Source organism: Aristolochia californica, unplaced genomic scaffold (assembly GCF_029961685.1).
Source record: "Aristolochia californica isolate CCGP_79_NKW_82.1479 unplaced genomic scaffold, dmAriCali1.0.hap1 SCAF_6, whole genome shotgun sequence".
In the NCBI taxonomy this organism is placed as follows: domain Eukaryota; kingdom Viridiplantae; phylum Streptophyta; class Magnoliopsida; order Piperales; family Aristolochiaceae; genus Aristolochia; species Aristolochia californica.
The window spans coordinates 1265141-1286274 of record NW_027182257.1 but is presented as its reverse complement, the minus strand read 5'-3'; the positions used below and the strand labels follow the sequence as shown (position 1 = coordinate 1286274).

Below are 21134 nucleotides of genomic sequence, written 5' to 3'. Positions count from 1 at the left end.
CAAATTTTATATAGGTATTATATACATAAATTATGCTCAATTTTAAGTAGAGGTCATGCCTAATCTTATACATGTATTATATATATAAATTATACCCAATTTTATGTAAAATGTATACATAATTTTATATACAATTTATTTTATATATATTTTTTGAAAAAATTTAAATGTATATTAAAGCTCAAACTTGGTTAAAATTTTTGGGTTCGAACTCAATAACAATTTTAGGCCCGAGACGAGGTTCGGCTCAAAATTTTTCGGTTCGAAATCGATAACAATTTTAGGCTCGAGACAAGGTTCAAAATTTTTCGGTTCGAAATCGATAACAATTTTAGGCTCGAGACAAGGTTCGGCTCGAAATATCTAAATCAAGATTTTTGGGTTATAACTCATAACAATTTTAGGGTCAAGACAAAATTCGGCTTGAAATATCTAAATCACGCTCGGCTTGGTGCCACCCGTACTTGTAAACCCATCCCATCCCATTCTGTAAACCCGATTTTATAGACCCATCCCTTCCCATTCTGTAAACCCGATTTTAACCCGACCCATTTCCGCTAGTCCCTGTAAACTTGACCGATTCCAACTCGATCTCCTAAACCCAGCGCATCCCAAACTGTTCCTATACGGCTTTATATCTCCGTCCCTACAGGTCGTGTTTTAGAGAAGCCAAACTGATGTGTTGTTTTTCCCCACCCTATCCCCAACCCACGGGGTGAGACCCAAAAAATGAGCCTGGAGTTTTCAAGTGATTGTAGTACAAAATGTATTAGTTAATTACATGAAAGAAGAGATTTTCAGCAGCTGAAATGATCTTAGTTCAAAGACAGAAAGACATTATTTGATCATTGCTTTAACAACGAGAGATTAAAAGGGTGGATACATGTCCAACATATATTCTTCTATTAGTTTGAGAACAGAATTATGCTAAATACCATTTTTTGCAACCGATTGATCTTCACGGTGCTTGTCAGGGTTCCATCTTGTGATTGCACGTTCCTCAACTGTGTAACTTTCCAGACATAAAGGGAAGGCAGCATCACTAGCATTGTCATTAATGGTAATAACCAACAATGTCTTGGCAACGGTTCCAGAAACTCGAACAAAAGCTTCCCAGTTAGACCATACACTCAGCCTCGCATTCTCATCTGCATTTCCCTCTGTCAAAACTATTGCAGCATACCCAGAATGAACAAGAGCTGGATGATGATGATAAAGCACAAAATCACTTCCATAAAGAGCTCCAGCACGAACCACCCAATTCTTCCTTCGCAAATGATAATAGGCCTTATAGAAACCAGGAAACATCTTCTTCTTGGATTTCATTAATTCCCAGATTTCTTTCACATCCATAGGTCGTTTATCTTCTCCAAATATTTCTAGGCATCTCAAGGCATGACACAAGTAAAAAGCTTCTTCAAAGTCCAACTGGAACAACTGTTTATCTTTCTCAGCTGTGCCAATTGATTGACCAAAGCAAGAGCGTTTTAGTAAATCTGTTTCTTCTGGTCCAGCTTCAAGAAGCACATCAAGACCACAGAGATAAGCAGGTGATTTTGATTGCAATAGAGAAGATTGTAGCCTAGTAATTATTCCTGACATGGGATTAGAGGAGGCAATGGATGCTGAATCTTTGCCCTTCCATCTTGGTCCCTTCAGCTCCATTCAGGTATGCTTTTAGTAGGAAAAACAAGTAAATAAGTAAACTGATAATTCAGATTGGAACTGCTGAGATAACGAGCAACTGTCATCAGCAAAAACAAATTATTTGAACAGGCGAATAATCAAATATAGAACCACCTTCAAGGTAAACATAGAGGAAGTTAAGTTCACAGTATAGAGGGAGATACAGAAATGATACGAAGGTGAGAAAACTCATTGCAATCCAACTGTTTTATGCAGAAGTGCATAAGCAAAAAAGAGTGCATTTTGCTGTACAATATTGCAAAATGTGCAACAGATGCAATAAATATACCTACATGGTCACGGTTTAACACAAAGACCATAGCCCAAAATCACCGGGGAAGAACGTTTAAGGCAAAGAAACAATTATGACTCACAATCACCCGGGAAAGTACTGGGATATATGAGACTGTAACATTGAACAAGTAATCCAAGACAAAACCATGTAAAAAAGCAGGCATCTTACAGTTACAAGAAAGAAAATTCCGAAGGAATTAGGTCGAATAAAAATAGTAAAGAGAGCAACGAATAACAACAACCAGTAGCAATGTCACTAATGCATTTACTTAACCCATTAAATATATCATAGGCAATACAGAAAAGCGACAAGATTACAACTTTTTGAGGGATCATTTGCGTCGCCAAAGTTACCTTCTTTTCCCTCTCCAGCGGAAACTTTCTCCAAGCTAGGTTTATTACTCTGAGAGTAGAATCCTGATCACAAAATACCACAAACAGTAAGAATCCTCCACGGAAACAGAGAGAAGGCCGAAAATAAGAACCAAAAGTCAGAATATAAAAAGGCACCATTAAGACTTCACTGTTTCAGAGAGCTTCAGATCCAAAGGGACAATGCTTACCTCATACCAATGGCCGAAGACCTTTCTTCCGTCGCCTGCGTACTCGGATAAACCAAAGACCTATAAGAGCTGCTGCCTTACTGAACCCATACCATGTAGATGAGAAGTCGAGCTGTCTAAGCCCTCCTCGCTGCTGTTTGATCGAATCAGGAATTTGAATTTTTCATTGAATTTGTCAAGGGCCATCTCCAAAGAGACAACCCTCCAAAAATTGGCGTATGCTGCTATTTGTGGCGAACACACGGTATTCTTTAGTAAAAGGCGAAAGAATAGTTCGCTCTGTGCTCACCACGCAGCTCCGTGGTTAAGCAATATATTTCCCTTAATTTATATTAGCAGGAGGTTCGAGATATTTCTCTCGTTACTCTATGTGGGACTATCGTCTTTACGGTTTTCTGTACCATTTACACTGCATATCTGCGTTCAAAGTCCGCCTTTAGCCTAAAAACTTGCACCTGTTCGAATCTAACTTGTGCCAAAGCTGTTTTTTGTATCGAATGAAGTCGATTCAAGTCAATCGATTAAGGGATCAAACTCGTAAGCTCCCAGTCTGAAAAAGCAAACCAACTCGGAGAACCCAACCTGATCATTAACGAGAATATTGTCTCTGTTTAAAGAGATCAGAGTAAGGCTCCATTAGCAAGAGACCCATCTACTGAAACTGATTTTCAAGGAATGAAAATTGTACTTCATGGGAATGCTCAGACAGGGTTGAAATAGGGTTCTATTAATACTTCCTTTTTGCAATCCCAAAGACTTTGTATACATGTAAGAATGATAATGGTTCAAACAGTTCTGTGAAACAAATATCAAGATACATGAAGTAGATGTTTTTCAACTATAGGGCTCCCTTCCTTAACAAGCACAAACAACCCTCCATCTCCCCTAGAGATTCGAAGATCTTCATCTAGGTAGGTTATGATGAGCCATGACTGGGTCCTTTCGCCAGGAATTGGAACCCTAAGAGGTGGCTGCCCAGAAATTGCTCGAGAAATGCTGGCGACAAGTCCCTGGAGAGGGTTGAGCAAACTATTCACGGCCGACAACTCAACTTTCTGCCCAAAAACGTCAACACTTTCTGGTAGATCAACACTTGAGGATATCTCTGGAGGCTGAAAAATTCCTTCCTTGAATTGAACCTGTGACCATTGTCCAAGTTATTTGGTGCAAATAGGAACTTCAATGACCAACTAAAATATAACACTAAATCCTTATAGCCTTCTGATCAAGGACAGAAACCTGTTTTTACTGAGAATGAGAACTACCTGGATTCTTGAAGGGCTTTGAACTTCAAAGGAAGCAGATGTGCTGAAGGAGATGGTGGCAAAAGGGCTGGAAAATGTAGTAGAGTTCTCTATGGTGGAACTTGAAGTGTCAATCTCCTGGGTGATCTTTTGAAGTTTTACCAATGGCAATGTCCCAGCTGCTAGGAGTGGCAACAGCTCAGAGAATGCTGTGTACCTGATATATTTCAAGATGATAGATCAGAACAAACTACAAAAACAATGTTTGCTCCCTAGATAATTTAAATATAGAGTGAGAAAAAGACATGGGGCAGTATAAATTCTAAGCAAACACTGACAAGAATTACAATCATTTGTAAAAAATAGAATAACATATGGTATTACTATTGTTCTAGAATAATAAATGTGATTATTTCATTTAGGAACTTTTTGTTGCCATAAACACGAATTATTAAATAAAATAAAAAATTGCAACTTCTATATGCTTCTTTAACTTGATATGAGTCATTGAAGTGGGCTCCTTGAGGACAGAAGAATTATGGCCTGTGTTAATCCCATTGATATCACATTACCTCCTATTTGTTAAAAGGGGAGGACAGGCAGGTTGTTTAATACCACTTCTCCTCCATCAAGAAGGCTACGGGGATTGAAAGAACAAAAATTGATCCAACAAGGTTTGAATAACTGAATCGCTTGACACATTTCTTGGGCTAACTATCAGTTGATAAACCTCTAACAGTGAAGAAAGCAGTCTTGCCAAGACAAGACCTCCTCTACATGTGCTGGACTCTAACCATATCAAGACTTCTTTTCGAGACAACAATCAGCACCAAAAGAGACATTGAAGTGACATGGTTGAGCTGTTTTGGGGATGTGGGAACTGACTCAAATCTCCTGCATTGAGATACTAGAGATTTTCAAACAGTTGTTAACAGGATATAACCTTGTTTTGCAGGTAATCTGTCAGTGGGTTACACCTAATCCTCAACAAAGCAACTACTTCAAGTACAGGTACTTGCCTTAATTTTCTGAAGCAATGGCAGAACTTATATTAGACAACTAAAGGCATTTATTCCCAAAATTATTTCACCATCATTTTCAAGGATTTCTAAATATAACAGTGGAAAAGGTATGAATAACATGCTAGACTCAACTTCAAGTATCACCTGGTCTGACAGGTGGAAGCACAAGGCAACAGCCAGATTTTCAAATTTTGGACTTAGAAACAGGTTTGCAAATGTACATAACAGGATTTAAGACCTATGCAGCATTAGTGACTCAAGAGTATTTTATAAAATCAATAGGAAGCTCTAGCAACTGCCAACTTACAGCTGCTAGAGCCAGTAGAAAGTGATTTCGCTACCTTCATTACACCAAAAGTGCCAAGGGGTGGGCATGTGTTGGGTTAAACAGGGAACTTGACCACACTCAACCAATTTTTGAGGGGATGGGGTCTTGCCGAGGCAGATATACGGCGAGACGGGTTTTTGAATCCCTGCCCCAAACTGAACCCATAGAGTATATTAAGAATGATATAGAAATTTACAAGACAAAAGGGATTTTTTTTATTATTTTTGTTGTTAGAAGTCGTTTCAATGATATGCATGGATTTTTTACAACCAATTATTATAGGTTTTGTGTAGTTTCATAATTTATTATTTTCATCCCCACCTTGTGAACCTATCCTAAAACTCTTCCATGGAGAAACTCGTCGTAGGGTAGAGATGGGGTTGGATTTCCAAACCCATTGCAGGTTTTTGCGGGAACAGATTTCAAGTCAGGTTCATGGGGTGGGGATGGGTTTTCAAAACACGACCCTAAAAGTATCTATTTGTCTCCTATCAGGGCAGAGATTCCCTGAAGTCAAAGTCAAAGGAAATCTCTGCTTGAAAGTATCTTCAGAAATGTGTTATATAACATAGTTATCTCTTTCATATTAATCATCACAGAAAAGGCTAAACAATTTCAAATGCAAAAAAAATTTGGATAGGAGACTCGAATTTTAAATGTTTGTGATGAATTTTTAGAAAAGTGAAAAACTTCATTGACTTGATGTAATTTGAGTCCAATGAGCCTCTATTTATAATAGAGAAAATAAATAGAATCCAATGACAATTAAACTACCCTTGTCCCAATTACACCCAAAGTCTAACACTAATGATAAATCCTAGCATAATTAAACAACTGAACATAAATAGAAGACTAACATAACTAAAACACATTTAATTGAGACTCTTCTATGAGACCTCATCCTTTGAGACTCCTGTAAGACTCTACCATATTAATTCTAATCTTTTGAGACATTTTATTGTGAGAGTCATGGTAGACTCTTCCATATCTGCTCTTCAACAATTTCAAATCCTAAAGACAAGCTGAACACAAAATATAATGGGTATGAATCATAGATGACCGGTTCTTGACATCTAGTTAGAGGGAAAATCTCAAGAAGAATACTTTCTCTCACTTTTGAACAGTGAGAGCAAGCAAGCAGGCAGGTGGAAAGAGCAGGGTAACTTTGCCTAATGTCCAATGTCTTTAGATTCTAATAGCAAAAGCTCTTAGAGGCCACTGTTAGAAATAATGATAGCAGTCTCAATGAAGCCTCCAACCAGTTGCTAGCGAATCTCAGAAGCACCGGAAGTAGAAAAAGGGCAGCAGCACATCAATAATGAAATAATTCGGCTTATCTAAAATTAATAGTCTTAGTTCTTTGTTTCTGCAGTATCTTCCATTTTCTAAAGAACCTCACTTCATATATGTTTACTTGCCCCTTCCAATATTTATTTATCCAGATGTCCCCAGACGTTAGATGCAAAATCCATTAATGAGGACAACAACGTGTCACTTAAAATGAATTACATAAGCAAAGTTTACTAGGGAAACTTTTAAGGTAATCAACAGAAAAAAGTTGGAATACTTTGGGATCAAGCACTCATAGTCCCGCAGAGACAACAAAACCCAGCATGAAAGAATCTTTTAGGTTCTGAAAAAAGAACCCAACATGAAAGATAGCATCTTTAAGGTTTCTTGCAGTGACAACAGAACCCAACAAGTGGAATGTTCAGAAAGATAGCATCTTTCAGGTTCTGAAAATTAATTACAAAAGCTAACATAATAAAAAAAAACAGCATATGCAAAATACAAGAATTTGATATTTTTTTTATTTTTTGAAACTTAAGAATTTGATCATTTCAAAAGAGAGCTCTCCGAAAACATACACAGAGAAAGAAACTTACACAAGTATCCAAGTTCCATCAAGAGGCCCCGCAACCTGAGTAGGCGCAGGTGTGGGATTGACAGCCTCCAACTGCTTAATGAGTTCCACAATCTCCGCTCTCGTTTCAACTGAAGCGCGCAAACCCAACTCCGTTCCGTAAAAAGAATCCACAAGACAGCGCTTCAGATCCCCGTTCTTATCACCTGACGCAGTCTCGTTCCCCGACAAATAGTCCCCACTTCCCTTCTCTTCTCCCCACTCGTCTTCATACTCGGGCGGATCCGTCGCTGCAATCTTCGGACCGGCATTTCCGATTTCTTCTCCAATGTCCACTTCTTCCCCCCATTCGTCTGTAATTCGGGTAGAAGCCTCAGAATCCTCGTCGACGTTTTCTTCAGACACATTCCCAGAAAAGTTGTGGCCGATAGTTGGATCTTTAGCGGGTTCCTCATCGGAGATGGCGTATGTAATTTTAAGAGAAGGCAATCGAATTCGGGAATTTGAAGCGATGGAAGCGAAGGAGAGTGAGGAATTTGGAGCAGAAAGTAGACGGAGGTTTTTAGGGCCTTGAAGGAGAGAAGGGTGTGAAGAGAGACGTAAGGAAGTCATTTCTTTTGCACGAATGTGAGGAACAACGCTTCTTCGATCGTCAGCGACTGTTACTGAGAATCGACTGTTCTTTGTTCTTACTTCATGGATGTCAGAAAAACATAAAAAAAACAGAAGACAGAAGCCCGCGAGCGCCGTCGGCAAGCGTTGAACCTTGTTCCCGTATCACTAACAAGACTAACACATTTACCATTTATTGATCTTCTAAAGAAAGTACCCTTTTAATTTAGTTTGATTGAAAGAAAAAAAAAAAAAAAAAAGCAAACAAACTCAAACTTTCCCTCATTGATCCAACTCTTTGAATCTCCTCCTTTCCCCTCCCTATTCTTTTTTATATTCCATGTTCTTCCCTCTCTTTGGTCGCCATTTGACGCCCAATATTCATTCCTTTTTCTTCTCTTCTCTTGAATGTTGGTATGGCATTTGTATTTTGCTTTCATTGTGTGGATTGACTACTTTGAATGTGAAACATTCATTTTAGTATCTTGTATGTAACTAACACTGTATTACTTATGGGGAGGTCACAACTGTGGATGAATGTTAAGTGAGATAAGTGAAAATATTTTACATGAATGTAAACATCAATACCCGAAAAAATAAGGTTGTATTTGTTCTATGGATGTTTCATGATGTGGTGTTGGATAGTGAATATTACAATTTTTGTGGTAACATTAAAATTAAGAATTAGGTTGTGTTCTCCCTTTAAATTTGATTATGTATCGATGAGTATAGTTTGTTGAATGCAATAGACTTAATAATGGTAACATATGTCTAGGTCAAACCATAATATCAGAAATTTCCACCATGTAACCTAGTTGTAACAAAAACCCCATTGTGTGCAAGTGCACGAGACAATTTAGCTTGAAGTCTCCTTTCTAGTATTGGCTTGCTTGTCTTCATAGTGCATATCTTCCACATTGTCAACTAAAAGTTTTGGTCACCCCCCAGAAATTCCCTTGAGGTCATACTTGATCTAACTGGTTTGTTAAGTTATATCAGGCTTACCGTAATAGTCTTCGTCTTATTATCGTGGTGGTTATTGTTTCTTCCATTCATCCCCTATAACCCTTTTGCTCGATTACCTTTCTTCAACCATCATTTTTTTAGTCTTTTTTACCCTTTTATACCAACCTCTTAGTTGCATTACTTAGGTTCGTTCTTTTTTATATATGGGTGTTTTTTATTGGTACTCTTAAGTGAGTTTTTTTTTATCATTGTGCTTCATCGACTCTTCAATTTTGACAGTTGTAGCAACAATTAATCCAAATGTAAAGCATTGGCATAATATGCTCAATCATCTTTCGTTAGTTAATCTAAAAATATTGGTTTCATCCCAAAATAACTAGCCACTTAGGAGACCTATTACTCAACGTTATAATTCATTAACCTTTATTTTTTATTTTTCAATGTGAGAATTTTTTTTCCCACTCAACAAGTCCACACTATAACAAACAAGAAAGTTAAAATGAAAAAAAAGAAGAGAAATTAAAATTAAAATCATAGATGAGCAGGATCGGAATACAGATATTTGATCCTCCTTCAGTGCCGTCAGCTAACTTATTATATATCTTCAATCATAATCTCATCTGATTGCTTGTACATGACTGTAGATGGCAAGCAGACAATGAATCTATGATGGTGAGCCACTCCACTGTTTCCGTCTCCCTACATTTATATATTATGAACTCAGGTCCCTTTTGATGCAATTGCATTAGTTTCGACTTTACGATCCATCTGCAAAAGGGTGCAAAGGGATGCTGATTTTGGTGGGTGAGAAAGCGAACACTCAATTCGGTCTCCCCCCCTGCCCAGAGGTCGCTGATCCAGATACCAGCAAGGCATATCTTTCATAGAGCCTTAAACGAGAGATAATTTTCAACTGTCGTGGATGGGAAATGCAGAAAGGAGCAGTTTCCATTGCCAGCAATAGTCAAATGTCAATCCCCACGAATGGTTGATGGGTACAGTAATTCAACCCGCGTGTGGCATTTATCCCTGTACTTCGCGGAACGCGTTTTCATCAAATTTTCACTTATCATGCACCTCCTGGCCTTGGCCTCTGGTCAATTCTCTTATTCTCTCTCAGCGGGATCTCTGCAACAGAAGCAATGGGTATCAAAGTCGAGGGCCCAGGTTTATAATTATTTGGTCGATCTTGGTCAAACACTTTGATGTCCCATTTGTTGAGGAAAATGAACGCGTGCAGCCTACACACAGAGTGGTCCACAGACAAGGAGTTTGTTTAAATTCCCCACTGTACGTGAGTGACTCTTGCATCGCCAAATATGCCAGCTTTCTGTGGTTTTATATATTGCAGTCCTAGAGAGTAGATGACGGAAGTAACTCGAAGCTTTCGAAATCCTCCATTCGTGTGGCGTACCGAGTTTGAATCTTGACCCATTAACCTGGAGCTTTTATTGAGTTTCTGCTTCTCCAGGGATGCCAATTTCATGCAAATTCATTATCCATCCCCGTCACCCATTGTGAGTGACAGGGTACTACAGCACAGACCCCTGAGATTATTGACCTCCCAATAGGTATCAGCTACGGGGAGGAGTGCTTGAATGGTCGTGCCTCAGCCTTGCAGTCTCTGGTCCAAGCTGATTTAAGATGAACTGTTAATGAGGTAAGTGGGCAGGAGTTGTATTGGTGGATGACGCGTTCTAAGATGCTGAGACCATCTCTGTTTTCTTTTCTACCAGATAGCTGTCCCGGTTGGGAAAGTTTTATATGGAATGAACCGATTCATCTTTTGAAATGAAGGCACTGATCAACCTTTCTGTTGATCCTGTCTACGTTCTGGTCCCAAACCCATGAACTCTACAGGAAAGGAGAATAGACTGGAAATGCTTGTTCTTAATCTATTAATGACTCGTGCTGTTTAATGTTCTTGACATCAGGTTTGCCCGACCAGTCTGACATATTGGACAAGAAGCTGCTACATCAGTGTACTGTATCGATCTGGTTTGACCTCAAAAGCTGGGGTTATGGAATGGGAAACACAATAAATATTTATTAGTCCTATGTTCAATCATTTAAGTATTGCTAGAAAAATGTAAAGCTTAGTGATAACAATCTTAGTATGAAAGTAGCCTGGGAAAGGACCATGGATTAAATCCTTTTTGTTATCATAATAATCTACTTTCTAAGGCCCTCCCTAATCTCATCTGACTTCTGTCTTCCTGCCTATTTTCTCCGGTTATTTGCCCCCCAGGGGTGAGATCAGTGGCGTCCTCCCCTCCCTTGGTCCCCTAACTATACCATAGGATCACCCCTCTCTCACTGGTCCACCTTTTTTCCCATGTAAAAGGCTTGCAGCAATGTGTCTTTGTGGGGTGGGTGGTGCTGGTGCTGGTGATGGTGGTGGTGGTAGGGGGAGAGGGTTTTTTTTCTTTTTTTCATTTCTCGTGTTTTCTTTGAACATAAAAATGGAAAAGTATTTTTCTTCTCAATTGTTACAAAAAGGGTCATTGTTATTTTTTGTTTGGAACCTTAGGGCCTTAGGGTTTGTTTGGAACCCTAGAAAAGAAAATAAAATAAGAATTTGATTATTATTATTTTAAAAAATAATTAATGAAAATGATATAATGATAAAAAAAATTATTAACTATTTTTAAAAATAATAATGGTCAAATTCTCATTTTATTGGGTTCCAAACAGACCCTTGATGTCTCAAATATTTACTTATGTTTTAAATCAAATTCGCTTTGTTCTTGAGAAGTCTTGAGGCTCATTCTCAATTAGACCTCTTTTTGAACAGACATTCACTTAATGCAGCTGCATAATTATCATTTTTTTGTCCATTGTGATTATCATTTTTTTTTTGATTGGTTGAGTGGAGCCCTGAAAGAGAGAGATCATTTGCATTCAAATTTAGGTAAGATGGTACCAAAGTAAACTTAAACTTAGGTCATTTATAGTGTTTTTTCATCCATGTAATTGATCCCAATACTCACTCAGCATTCATTTCATGTGTTTCCATGACCACCTAGCATTTGCTCTTAAATGAAATCAATGACAGCATTGTCTTTCAAATGTTTTAACCTGAAAGCTAAATGCATGTTCTTCATAATTTGCAGCAGCTCTACCTTAATAGAACCATGCCCCTTCCAGTCTTCCTTCATCATAAACTCAGATATCTTATAGAAAACTCTGCACTTACTCTTTTAGTCAATAAGAGCCTCACTAATGCCTATAAACCTCTTTCAGTCAAGAGTAAGATACCTGATAGAAATAAACGTAGCTGAAGAGTTATAAATGCTACGACACTTGTTGTAATCTTATAAATATAACAAATTTTCTAGGTTTAGGGCATGGTTTTGGTGATTTACTGAGCTAACTCGGATTTTCGAGTGGCCGGTTCGATTTATTAAGGTTGTAAAAATGGTGTATAAATGGAACAAAATAAGTTAATACATCAACTCAACTTTTGGACTTTGGCTTTGACTTTTGAGTTTCACTATGGCTGAGTTAGATCCGAGTCAGGATTGTGAATGTATGGTGCACATAGGACCGAAAATTATACCAAATATGGAGACACAAAAGAGGAAACACGCTCTCTCCGGTTTCTTCCCCTCCATGTTTTTCCAAATCGGGTGAGAATTAAGTAAAAAACCGAAACTCTTTAAAATCGACCCAATTACGAATAAAATGAAAAAAAATACACAAAAAAAAAACCGAAACGCTTTTCCATATCGGCCCAATTGAAAGCAATCGCCATCGCCAGCGCAGAGGTGAATCTGAACCGTAGGAGGCGAAATCTGCGGCATCAAAGAGATCTCAATTTCTTGGCTCACAGGAAAGGACAAATAAGCCCCCGAACCTAGAGATAATGACAAAATCTCTGTCTCTTCACATCAAGAGACCTACGTTAGAGTCAAAGGAGAGTCAACAAGTCAGCTGAAAACCGGTAAAACTGATGCTCGCGAACAGGCTAAAGTCCAGCTAGATAGCACGTAACTCCAGCGGATCATACCAATCTCTACTCCGCTACCTCCAAATCGAGGACTTTTGGCCGCGCGGGGGCAGATATTTGTATGCTCCTGAGGGTGTAGAGGGAGCGGAGAAAGGGTTGACTTGAGGAGTATGGTAACGCCAACGCTTCCCTCTCCGGGCGTTCGAAAATGACACGTGGCGGTTTACGAGGGACTACGGAATTAACTCGAGAGCGATCGGTTTCTGTCGAGGGGAGTTAAAGTCCTCATTTACCCCGTACGGTTCGAGTAATGGCGAGGCGAGAGAGATGGGAAGAAGATGTTACTGTGAGAGAAAACCACTGAGAGGGAGATAACTAAGGTCGGTCGGAGCTCCGAAGAGAGAATCCACCCCACGGCAATTTTCATTTTTCACCCCTTCTCTTCCCTCTTCTCTCCCATTCCACTGCCAACCGGCGCCTCTATTTATTCTTCTCCCTCGATTCTCTTAAACCCCGGTTAGTTTCTCTCGTTTCTGCTCTCCCTCTTCTTCCTGCTCCCTCCGTTCTCTCGTCGTTTTTTCAGTTTACTTCGAGGTTTAACTCTTGTGAGAAAAGGTAAGGGAAGCGATTTTTTTTCTTTGAACTTGATTTTTGTTTTTCCTTGTCCCAATTTCGATCTGGGTTTTGGATTTCACGGCGAGGTTTTTGGAACATTTCGGTGCACGCTTAATTCGAAGTTTCTGTTCTTGTCTTGTGGGTACTTTCGTTTCGTTTTTTGTTTAGTCCGTTCATGTCTGCGGCTTGTGAGAGTTAACATTCGCTGATTCTTTTTGGGTTTTTCCTTTTTATTTCTTTTAGTTTGTTACTTTTGTGCTTAATCTGTTCCCTTCTGGAGCTTATAAGAGTTGCATTCACTGACTTCTGATGATTCTTTTTCGTTTTTTCCCCCATTTTTTGGTTTTGGGAAATTTTAGGCAGGTTGGGCGTGGTGGGCGAGCGAAGTATAGCAGAAGAGTTGAAGCTCTCGTTCTGCTTTTACCTTCTCCTCGTTTTTATGTTAATTTCTCCGGCGGTAGCAAGAATGTATGGAGATTGCCAGGTTTTGTCATCTATGGGAGTGGGAAACATAGTTTCCTCCGATCATCTCTTTTCTTCACCAATCAGAAGTCCCCCCAACCTTAACTTCATGGCCAACATGCAATTTCATCAGTCCGGTGAGTTCATTACATCTATGCTTGTCACTGTTAGAAAATTATCACCGCGTCACGGTTGAGTAACAGTGCTTATCTGTCTTCGAACGAAGAAGACGTGGGATTAATCAAAGGTAAAGAAGAGGAAATCGAGAGCCGGTCCGGCAGCGGCGGGCAGACTGAAGGAGTATCGGCAGACGAGCAGGAAAACGAGCAGCAGCCCAAGAAGAAGCGTTATCACAGGCACACAGCGCGGCAGATTCAAGAAATGGAAGGGTAATCTCTCTTCCTCTCCCTTTTTCTGCAATTATTCCTTGTCATGCCCCTGTGTTAAAAACAATCGATCCTTCGTTGTTTAATTAAGCTGGCAGAGATTTGTCTGATCAGGTTGTTTAAAGAATGTCCGCATCCAGACGACAAGCAGCGGCTCAAACTGAGTCAAGAACTCGGGCTGAAGCCCCGGCAAGTGAAGTTTTGGTTTCAGAACCGCCGGACCCAGATGAAGGTGGTGCACCTCCTCGCCGCTTTACTCCAACGTTGAAGGCGGGTGGGGGCACATGGCTAAAATGCGCGTGGGTTGGTTGGTGCTCATAATATCTCCTCTTCATGCAGCAGAGGCACTATTTTTTAGGATCATGATTTCCTGCTTTGCGTGACGTTTTGTGCAAGTACCCAAAACGTCCCTTCGGTAATTGCGTATCCTACGCACCACGCGCTTTTTGCTACCATTTGCCCGGCCTGATCGCCTTCAGCCCATGCAAACGATTACAATCTTTTCCGTCCGAAACTTCGTCTTTTCGATTGATTTCAGAATTTTTCTCGCTTTTGAACTGATTTTGTGTCCTGGGTTTTTGGTTGGGATTTGGGAACGGAAGGCGCAACAAGACCGGGCGGACAATGTGATGCTGAGGGCGGAGAACGATGGCTTGAAGACGGAGAACTATCGGCTGCAGGCGGCTATACGGAACTTGATCTGCCCCAGTTGCGGTGGTCCGGCGATGCTCGGCGAGATGTCATTCGACGAGCAGCATCTTCGCCTGGAGAACGCTCGCCTCAAAGAAGAGGTATCCGCTGGGTTTAATTGCTTTACGCGTCGTAGACGGCCTTTTCTGCGGTTTTCGAGCAGTCAAAGCTCCCACGTGTACTGGTTTCGCACATGTGGGAGTTGGATCGGAGACGATGATAATTAAGAGAGGCTTGGGTGAGACAGCTGATTCCAGCTGTTGACATTTACCTCTCTGGTCGAAGCTTTCGGGAATGGCGGACAGTATAGAACCTCCCTTTTCCGCGGCTGTATTTATTTCTATCCAGTAACCCTTCGAAGGAGCTGGGCCTCCTTCTGTTATCTCTTTTTTTTTTTCCTGTTTTGTACTTGGTAAACAATGGTATTAATGGTGCAAGTACCTGGGTTTGTTCTAGCTTCACTACGTGCATGCACATGGCTTCGATGGAAGCTCTTTGCTGATGCTTGTTCATGGAAGAAATTAACATAGCTTTAGAGTTACAACTCATGTCTTCTGTAAATTATGGGTTTGCAGCTCGAGCGTCTCTCCTGCATGGCAGGGCGTTACACCAGTCGGCCGCTGTCTGTAATCAGTCCGGCGCCTCCGATGATGCTACCCTCTTTGGATCTTGACATGAATATCTACAGCAGGAACTTCCACGAGCCGCTGCCTACTTGCACTGAGATAATCCCCACTTCCTCTGTGTCTGATAATCCTCATTTTTCCGGGGGACTTTTGGAGCACGAGAAGCCCCTGGCGCTGGACCTGGCAATGGCGGCGGTGGATGAGCTGGTGAGGATGTGTAGCACGAATGAGGCTCTTTGGGTCAGAAGTGGGAGTGGGAACAAGGAGATGCTTGATGTTGAAGAATACAAAAGGATGTTTCATTGGCCCTTGAATCTAAAGCAGCAAATGGACTTGAAGACCGAAGCCAGTCGGGACAGCGCTGTTGTTATAATGAACAGTATTACCTTGGTTGACGCCTTCTTGGATGCTGTAAGTATTTTGATCAAATCTTAGATTTTTTCCTATCAATCTGAAATCGCTGACAATATGACAATCTGCTGTTTGACAGAACAAGTGGATGGAGATGTTCCCTTCGATTATTTCAAGAGCAAAGACCATCCAAATCATAACTACTGGTGTCTCTGGTCATGGAAATGGCTCTCTGCAACTGGTAACGATCTCACCTTGATGTCATTTGATTGAGGATGTTTGGTACATTTGATTATATTCGACCTGTGACTAATGTCAACTTCTGGGCAGATGCATGCAGAGCTGCAGGTTCTTTCGCCGTTGCTGCCCACCCGGGAAGCTTACTTCCTCCGGTATTGCCAGCAAAATGTTGAGGGCACCTGGGCCATCGTTGATTTTCCTGTTGATGGCTTCCATGAGGGTCTTCAAGGTTCTTTTCCTAGATTCAGGAGAAGGCCATCTGGCTGCATTATACAAGATATGCCCAATGGGTATTCGAGGGTAAGGTCAATCGTTACAATGACGATCGTTTCTTGTCCTTGTTTGTATAAATTTAATCTCTGAATATTTCAGTGGCTTTGATCATGTACAGGTGACATGGCTGGAACACGTTGAGGTAGAGGATAAGCCAGTTCATCAGGTGTTCGATCATTTTCTTAGCAGCGGAATGGCATTTGGGGCTCAACGATGGCTGGCAGTCCTGCAACGCCAGTGTGAAAGACTTGCTAGCCTGATGGCCAGAAACATATCCGACCTTGGAGGTACTTACAGATAATATTTAAAGAGTTGTTGCTTCCAGAAATGCATCTGCAGCAGCATAACCTCAATCGTTTACTGTTGAACTTGCAGTTATTCCCTCTCCAGAAGCAAGAAGGAATATGATGAAGCTGGCCCAGAGAATGATTAGGACATTCTGTGTTAACATCAGCTCCTCTGACGGTCAGTCATGGACAGCTCTCTCTGATTCAGCTAATGAGACCTTGAGAATCACTACCAGGAAAAATGTAGAGCCCGGCCAACCCCATGGGGTTATTCTGACTGCGGTCTCCACCACTATGCTGCCATATTCTCCGAGTCAAGTCTTTGATCTATTGAGGGATGAGCGGAGGAGATCTCAGGTGATTCATCTGGTTTGTTCATTCTGTTTTGTTTGATCGGATGTCATTAGCTTTTATTCTAATTCATGGCTTTGGTCTGCAGCTGGATGTTCTATCAAATGGGAATTCACTACATGAGGTGGCTCATATTGCAAATGGATCTCATCCAGGGAACTGTATTTCACTTCTGCGTGTAAATGTAAATATTGTTAATAAAAACCTTTATTCTTTTCAATTTCATTTAATCTCATCAATTTGATGCTGAGTTTTTAGATTCAGAATGGTTGCATTTAACTTGTGAAATCCATGGTGTGCAGGCGGCGAGCAACTCCTCCCAGAATGTAGAACTGATGCTACAGGAGAGCTGCACTGACCCTTCCGGCAGCCTAGTTGTTTATGCAGCTGTTGATGTCGACGCAGTCCAGGTTGCAATGAGCGGCGATGATCCGTCATACATTCCGCTGCTTCCGCATGGCTTTGTGATCCTTCCGGCTGGGCCAAACAATGATAGTAACCCAACCTCGGAGGGAAATGGATTCTCTTCGGGGTGTCTTTTGACTGTTGGCCTCCAGGTCCTGGCGAGTGCAGTTCCATCTGCAAAACTCAATCTATCCAGTGTTAACGCCATGAACAACCACGTATGCAACACAGTTCGCCAAATCACTGCAGCTCTAAGCGGCAGCAGCAATGGAGACAGTGCTTCCGAGCTCGCCAGAGGGCTCGGTCACTGAACAAAAAAGTAGCAGCAACGGTTGAATTACCCTCTGCATCGACAGTTACCTCATGTCTTCTCCAACTGACAACCCAACTTTTCGACATTAAGCAGCCCCCAGTGACTAAAACACCTGTGAAGCAAGACAAAGAATTGCCATCCCTGTGAGAGCAGAAGAAAGAAAGTGGTCTTGCTTCAATGGTGTTTTTGTCATTTCAGAAGGGAGTGGATGTTGTGGGTAATTCACAGCAGCAGCAAAAAGACGAGCCACGGTTAGTCATGTAGGAAATAATGGAGTTTGTTGTAGGTTTGACATCAGTTTTTCAGTCTGTATTACCATGAAAATAGTAGAAGAAGGAAACGTAAGGGGGAGAGTGGAGGGAGTCAAGAGCGCACCAGGTACACTCCTTGCTGCCTGGTAGGGCCAACAAGAGCAATGGTGGTGGCCTCACCAGGCAGCAAGGGTGTTGGTTCGGGTATTGACTTTCTTCTGCCTATGACATGTCTCTGGTTTGCAATGTTTTCGGATTTTTTTTTCAAACTTTTTTGTTCCGTAGTGAAGAAGAACTGTTATGATATTAATTGCTGGTTTCCTTTTCTGGGTGGCTGGGGCGATCTGCCGTCCTTTTGCATGGCTGCAGCATTAGATGGAATGTGCAGGCGAGAGTGATGGAGGATGTAGTGGTAGGTGATCTCTTCGATGCGGAGTAGATGCAACTCCTTATGGCTTACGTTTTTGTTCTTATTCTTCGTGCTCAGTTCCATGTTAGGAATGTTCATTAAAAGGGATGAGAGCCCAGTGTAGCTTCTCACTCTCTCACAGTGGCCACTGACAATAATTCCTTCTCCATTTTTTAATTAAAATTTTTCGGATCATTTTTTTTATATTATATTTTTAAACAGTTCAAATTATACCATTTTATGTAAAATCTGATCCGATAGAGATAAAGATAAGAATTAGAATTAAAATTGGAGTTCAAGATAACTCCAACTCATCCAACAGCTAACTCTGATACCATGTCAAATATTACAGAGAGTTTTCTCCCAATGTTGTTGCTTAAAGAATTTTCCGGCTCTGATATCATGTCAAATATTACAGAAAAAAATCTTCTTGCATTAGTATATTGAATTCCCTTTACACTTTATAGTTTACAAGACAGGAAGACCAAGGTCTCAGTGGAGTTTCCTCCTAGCATCGGCCGAAAGAGTTCACCCGCTTTGATACCATGTCAAACTTTACCGTAAAAAATCTTCTTTCACTCATATATTAAATACCCTCTACACTTTACTGCTTACGGGATTTATACATAATCGATTACTTATATTATAGGATTTCCTCCTGTAATCTCTTGGAGAATAATCAGAGGATTTCCTCTTCTGATTTATCTTGGGAGACAACTCATGCCAATAAAATTAGGTGCCTTTGGTTGAAAGGCACGGGGAATTTACTGTTTCAATGAATCTTGACAGAGATGAACCACTATTGCTCTTCGCTTTGCAGTACTTCAACCCGTCTCGACCAATCTTTAATAAAAGTGCTCAATATAGCATAGGATACTCACCCGATAAACAAAGAAGCTGGAGCACATGGATGACAAATAGGCTTCTTATCCAGTAATTAAACATTTCCTCTTTCCCTACCTGCCTTTAAAGTTATTTGATTAGAAAAGCAAAAAAGGAGCAACAGATCATAGATGTTTATGACATAGAATTGAATAGAAAGGGCAGAAAACAATACTGAATTCAAAAATGGGACACAAAGAGCACATGGGTGTTATCACTTTCACCTGGTTAAAAGGTGTTCCACTGGAATCCCCATCCACCGGGAGTTTCTGTCTTATCATTTCAAGAGGCAGACCATCACCCATCAGGCCATCAACATCCCTATTCCAGTCAAAGTTAGGCTGCAATTAGAATCGGAAAAGAAAGCTGTTACTCTTTTATTCATGTTTTCCCTTTTGAATATAACAGAGACAAAGCAAAGGGACCTACTTTAGATTGACCTTTTAAAGATTTCTCTCTACTTTGGAAAATATTTATCTTCAAACAGTTGAAAATGTTATTTCTTAGTCATCTGTGATCCAATCCGGTTTGCTGGTGGAAACACTAAAACCAGGTCAACCAATTTTTACCAACTCTGCAAAGTTGTGAATTAACAAACCTGGATGAGAGAAGGGGTATTACTGAACCTGGTTCAACCAATCCAATCTGTGTTTGATAACATTTTTATGACATCTTTAGAGGTCTGAAAATGTCAAAGTAAGATTTATCCTATCAATGTTGAATTCAGTAAAGAAGCTTTACAGGTCTTTGTCATTGTTGAAAATGCAGAAAACAAGAGTGAACACGCAAAAAAAAAAAAAAAAAAAAAACACAAAGGTGAGTAGAGGCTTTCTCACCCTTACGTCTTCCTTTCAACAAAACGTGCCCACACTATTCGAGTTTCTCAGCTTGATCACTATAAACACCAAGGTAACGACAAGATGGGGTCCTCTGAAACCAGTTGAACGAAAACGGTCCCATTCACGGACTAATCTTATTCACACATTAGTAATAGACATGAAAACCTAGTTTCAGCCATCGCTTCTCGACAACTACTGGCTACAGTCATCGTCTCAGTCTTCAATTCCAGTTTAAGATTCTCTTGGCCAGTCCCAAGACTCATTCAATCTACAAAATTCAAAATAGCCCCAGTAGACGTTTTACTTGCAGTGAAAAAAGAAGATTCTTCTAAGCTCTACCCATGATCTCTTTTACTGTTTTCAGTGAACTCCTGTGTGGGTCTATGCATCCAAAGCTGTCCTCTTGATAACAGACCGAATCAGTACGCGCCTGTTTTCTGGGGACTCCGTGTTCAACTTCTCGTTAAGCTGTTTCTCGTCTCTTTGCAGGGCTCCAAGCATAATCAGGCAAGGCAAAGCTTTTAGCCATGTTAAAGCCAAGGAATACATCAGCAGCATACTTTAGGCGCATTTAGACAAACAGATGGCGAGCATCCTCGCATTACAGGTTTCCTGAAAATTCAAGAGAAAGCTTGTCTGGTGAGTGGGAGAGGTCTGGACTGTATTTGTATCTGTGTTTTCTTGTGTTCTGCGATTGCCTAACACCCCGACAATTAAGAATCAGCGATTCAGAACTCCATTGCCCTTTTCTTTCAAGCAAACGGGATGCGGAAAAGAAAAACAAAATACAGAGGCTCTCGTTAGTGAAAATCAGAGAGAAACTATAAAACTAAAAAAGCAAGAAAATATATTTTTGTTATGATGTCATGATCATTATATTAGAAGGAGACCATTTTACTTTATCATCGTCACTATCCTAACAATAATGATCTCATGCTGCACGAGATTCTCTTTTTCATCTTAATGTTGGCTGGTTTGGTTAGTGAGACAATCGGCCTTGATCCTTGGAAATGGCCCCGAGTGTAACATATAAACAAGATCACGTTGTCCTCAAGAACAATTTTATCAATTGATGAGTGGGTGTCTCTCGAATTAAATATTATAAGAGTTGTTAACAATAGTTTAAGCAAGTTGATTATGATATCCCCAAATGATTGAGGCGTTAACAACTCCAAGCAACTTTTGACTCTCCGAGTCTCTTTGATTTTTAGCTCGAGTTAGCCGGT

The 21134-nt window shown here is 40.5% G+C and overlaps 3 protein-coding genes and 1 non-coding gene across 5 annotated transcripts; 1 reads left to right on the top strand and 3 right to left on the bottom strand.

Moving 5' to 3' along the window:
• Positions 1-833: 833 nt before the first annotated feature.
• LOC137934918 (tRNA-splicing endonuclease subunit Sen2-1-like) lies at positions 834-2829 on the bottom strand. 2 transcript variants are annotated; one of them, XM_068779508.1, is made up of 3 exons: positions 2544-2829; positions 2335-2397; positions 834-1744 (listed from the first exon to the last, which is right to left on the bottom strand). In XM_068779508.1, exon 3 carries the CDS (start codon positions 1663-1665, stop codon positions 928-930), a length of 738 nt encoding a protein of 245 aa, XP_068635609.1. In that variant the 5' UTR covers positions 1666-1744; positions 2335-2397; positions 2544-2829; the 3' UTR covers positions 834-927. The 2 variants fall into 2 exon arrangements, with proteins under 2 accessions (XP_068635609.1, XP_068635610.1); XM_068779509.1 differs by having other exon boundaries at positions 834-1674.
• Positions 2725-2841, bottom strand: LOC137935592 (U5 spliceosomal RNA). Its single transcript, XR_011109292.1, has one exon. It is a non-coding gene; the product is annotated as a U5 spliceosomal RNA (small nuclear RNA).
• A 441-nt stretch (positions 2842-3282) lies between these two features.
• On the bottom strand, positions 3283-7760 carry LOC137934876 (probable plastid-lipid-associated protein 3, chloroplastic). Its single transcript, XM_068779434.1, has 3 exons — positions 7024-7760; positions 3809-4004; positions 3283-3682 (listed from the first exon to the last, which is right to left on the bottom strand). The coding sequence occupies exons 1-3, from the start codon at positions 7611-7613 to the stop codon at positions 3353-3355; spliced, it is 1116 nt and encodes a 371-aa protein (XP_068635535.1). The 5' UTR covers positions 7614-7760; the 3' UTR covers positions 3283-3352.
• Positions 7761-13116: 5356 nt separating this feature from the next.
• On the top strand, positions 13117-18102 carry LOC137934418 (homeobox-leucine zipper protein ROC3-like). The gene is made up of 12 exons (XM_068778735.1): positions 13117-13143; positions 13503-13742; positions 13835-13994; positions 14106-14223; positions 14594-14782; positions 15257-15718; positions 15798-15899; positions 15989-16198; positions 16290-16458; positions 16547-16815; positions 16898-16993; positions 17112-18102. Exons 2-12 carry the CDS (start codon positions 13583-13585, stop codon positions 17523-17525), a joined length of 2349 nt encoding a protein of 782 aa, XP_068634836.1. The 5' UTR covers positions 13117-13143; positions 13503-13582; the 3' UTR covers positions 17526-18102.
• Positions 18103-21134: the final 3032 nt, after the last annotated feature.

Coding starts and splice junctions, on each gene's coding strand:
- LOC137934918 (XM_068779508.1), bottom strand. CDS start 1,665: ATGGAGCTGAAGGGACCAAGATGGAAGGGCAAAGATTCAGCATCCATT.
- LOC137934418 (XM_068778735.1), top strand. CDS start 13,583: ATGTTAATTTCTCCGGCGGTAGCAAGAATGTATGGAGATTGCCAGGTT. Junction 14,224..14,593: donor ACCGCCGGACCCAGATGAAG/GTGGTGCACCTC, acceptor TGGGAACGGAAG/GCGCAACAAGACCGGGCGGA. Junction 15,719..15,797: donor TTGACGCCTTCTTGGATGCT/GTAAGTATTTTG, acceptor GCTGTTTGACAG/AACAAGTGGATGGAGATGTT.
- LOC137934876 (XM_068779434.1), bottom strand. CDS start 7,613: ATGACTTCCTTACGTCTCTCTTCACACCCTTCTCTCCTTCAAGGCCCT. Junction 4,005..7,023: donor GATGGAACTTGGATACTTGT/GTAAGTTTCTTT, acceptor GAAATATATCAG/GTACACAGCATTCTCTGAGC. Junction 3,683..3,808: donor AAAGCCCTTCAAGAATCCAG/GTAGTTCTCATT, acceptor CAATGGTCACAG/GTTCAATTCAAGGAAGGAAT.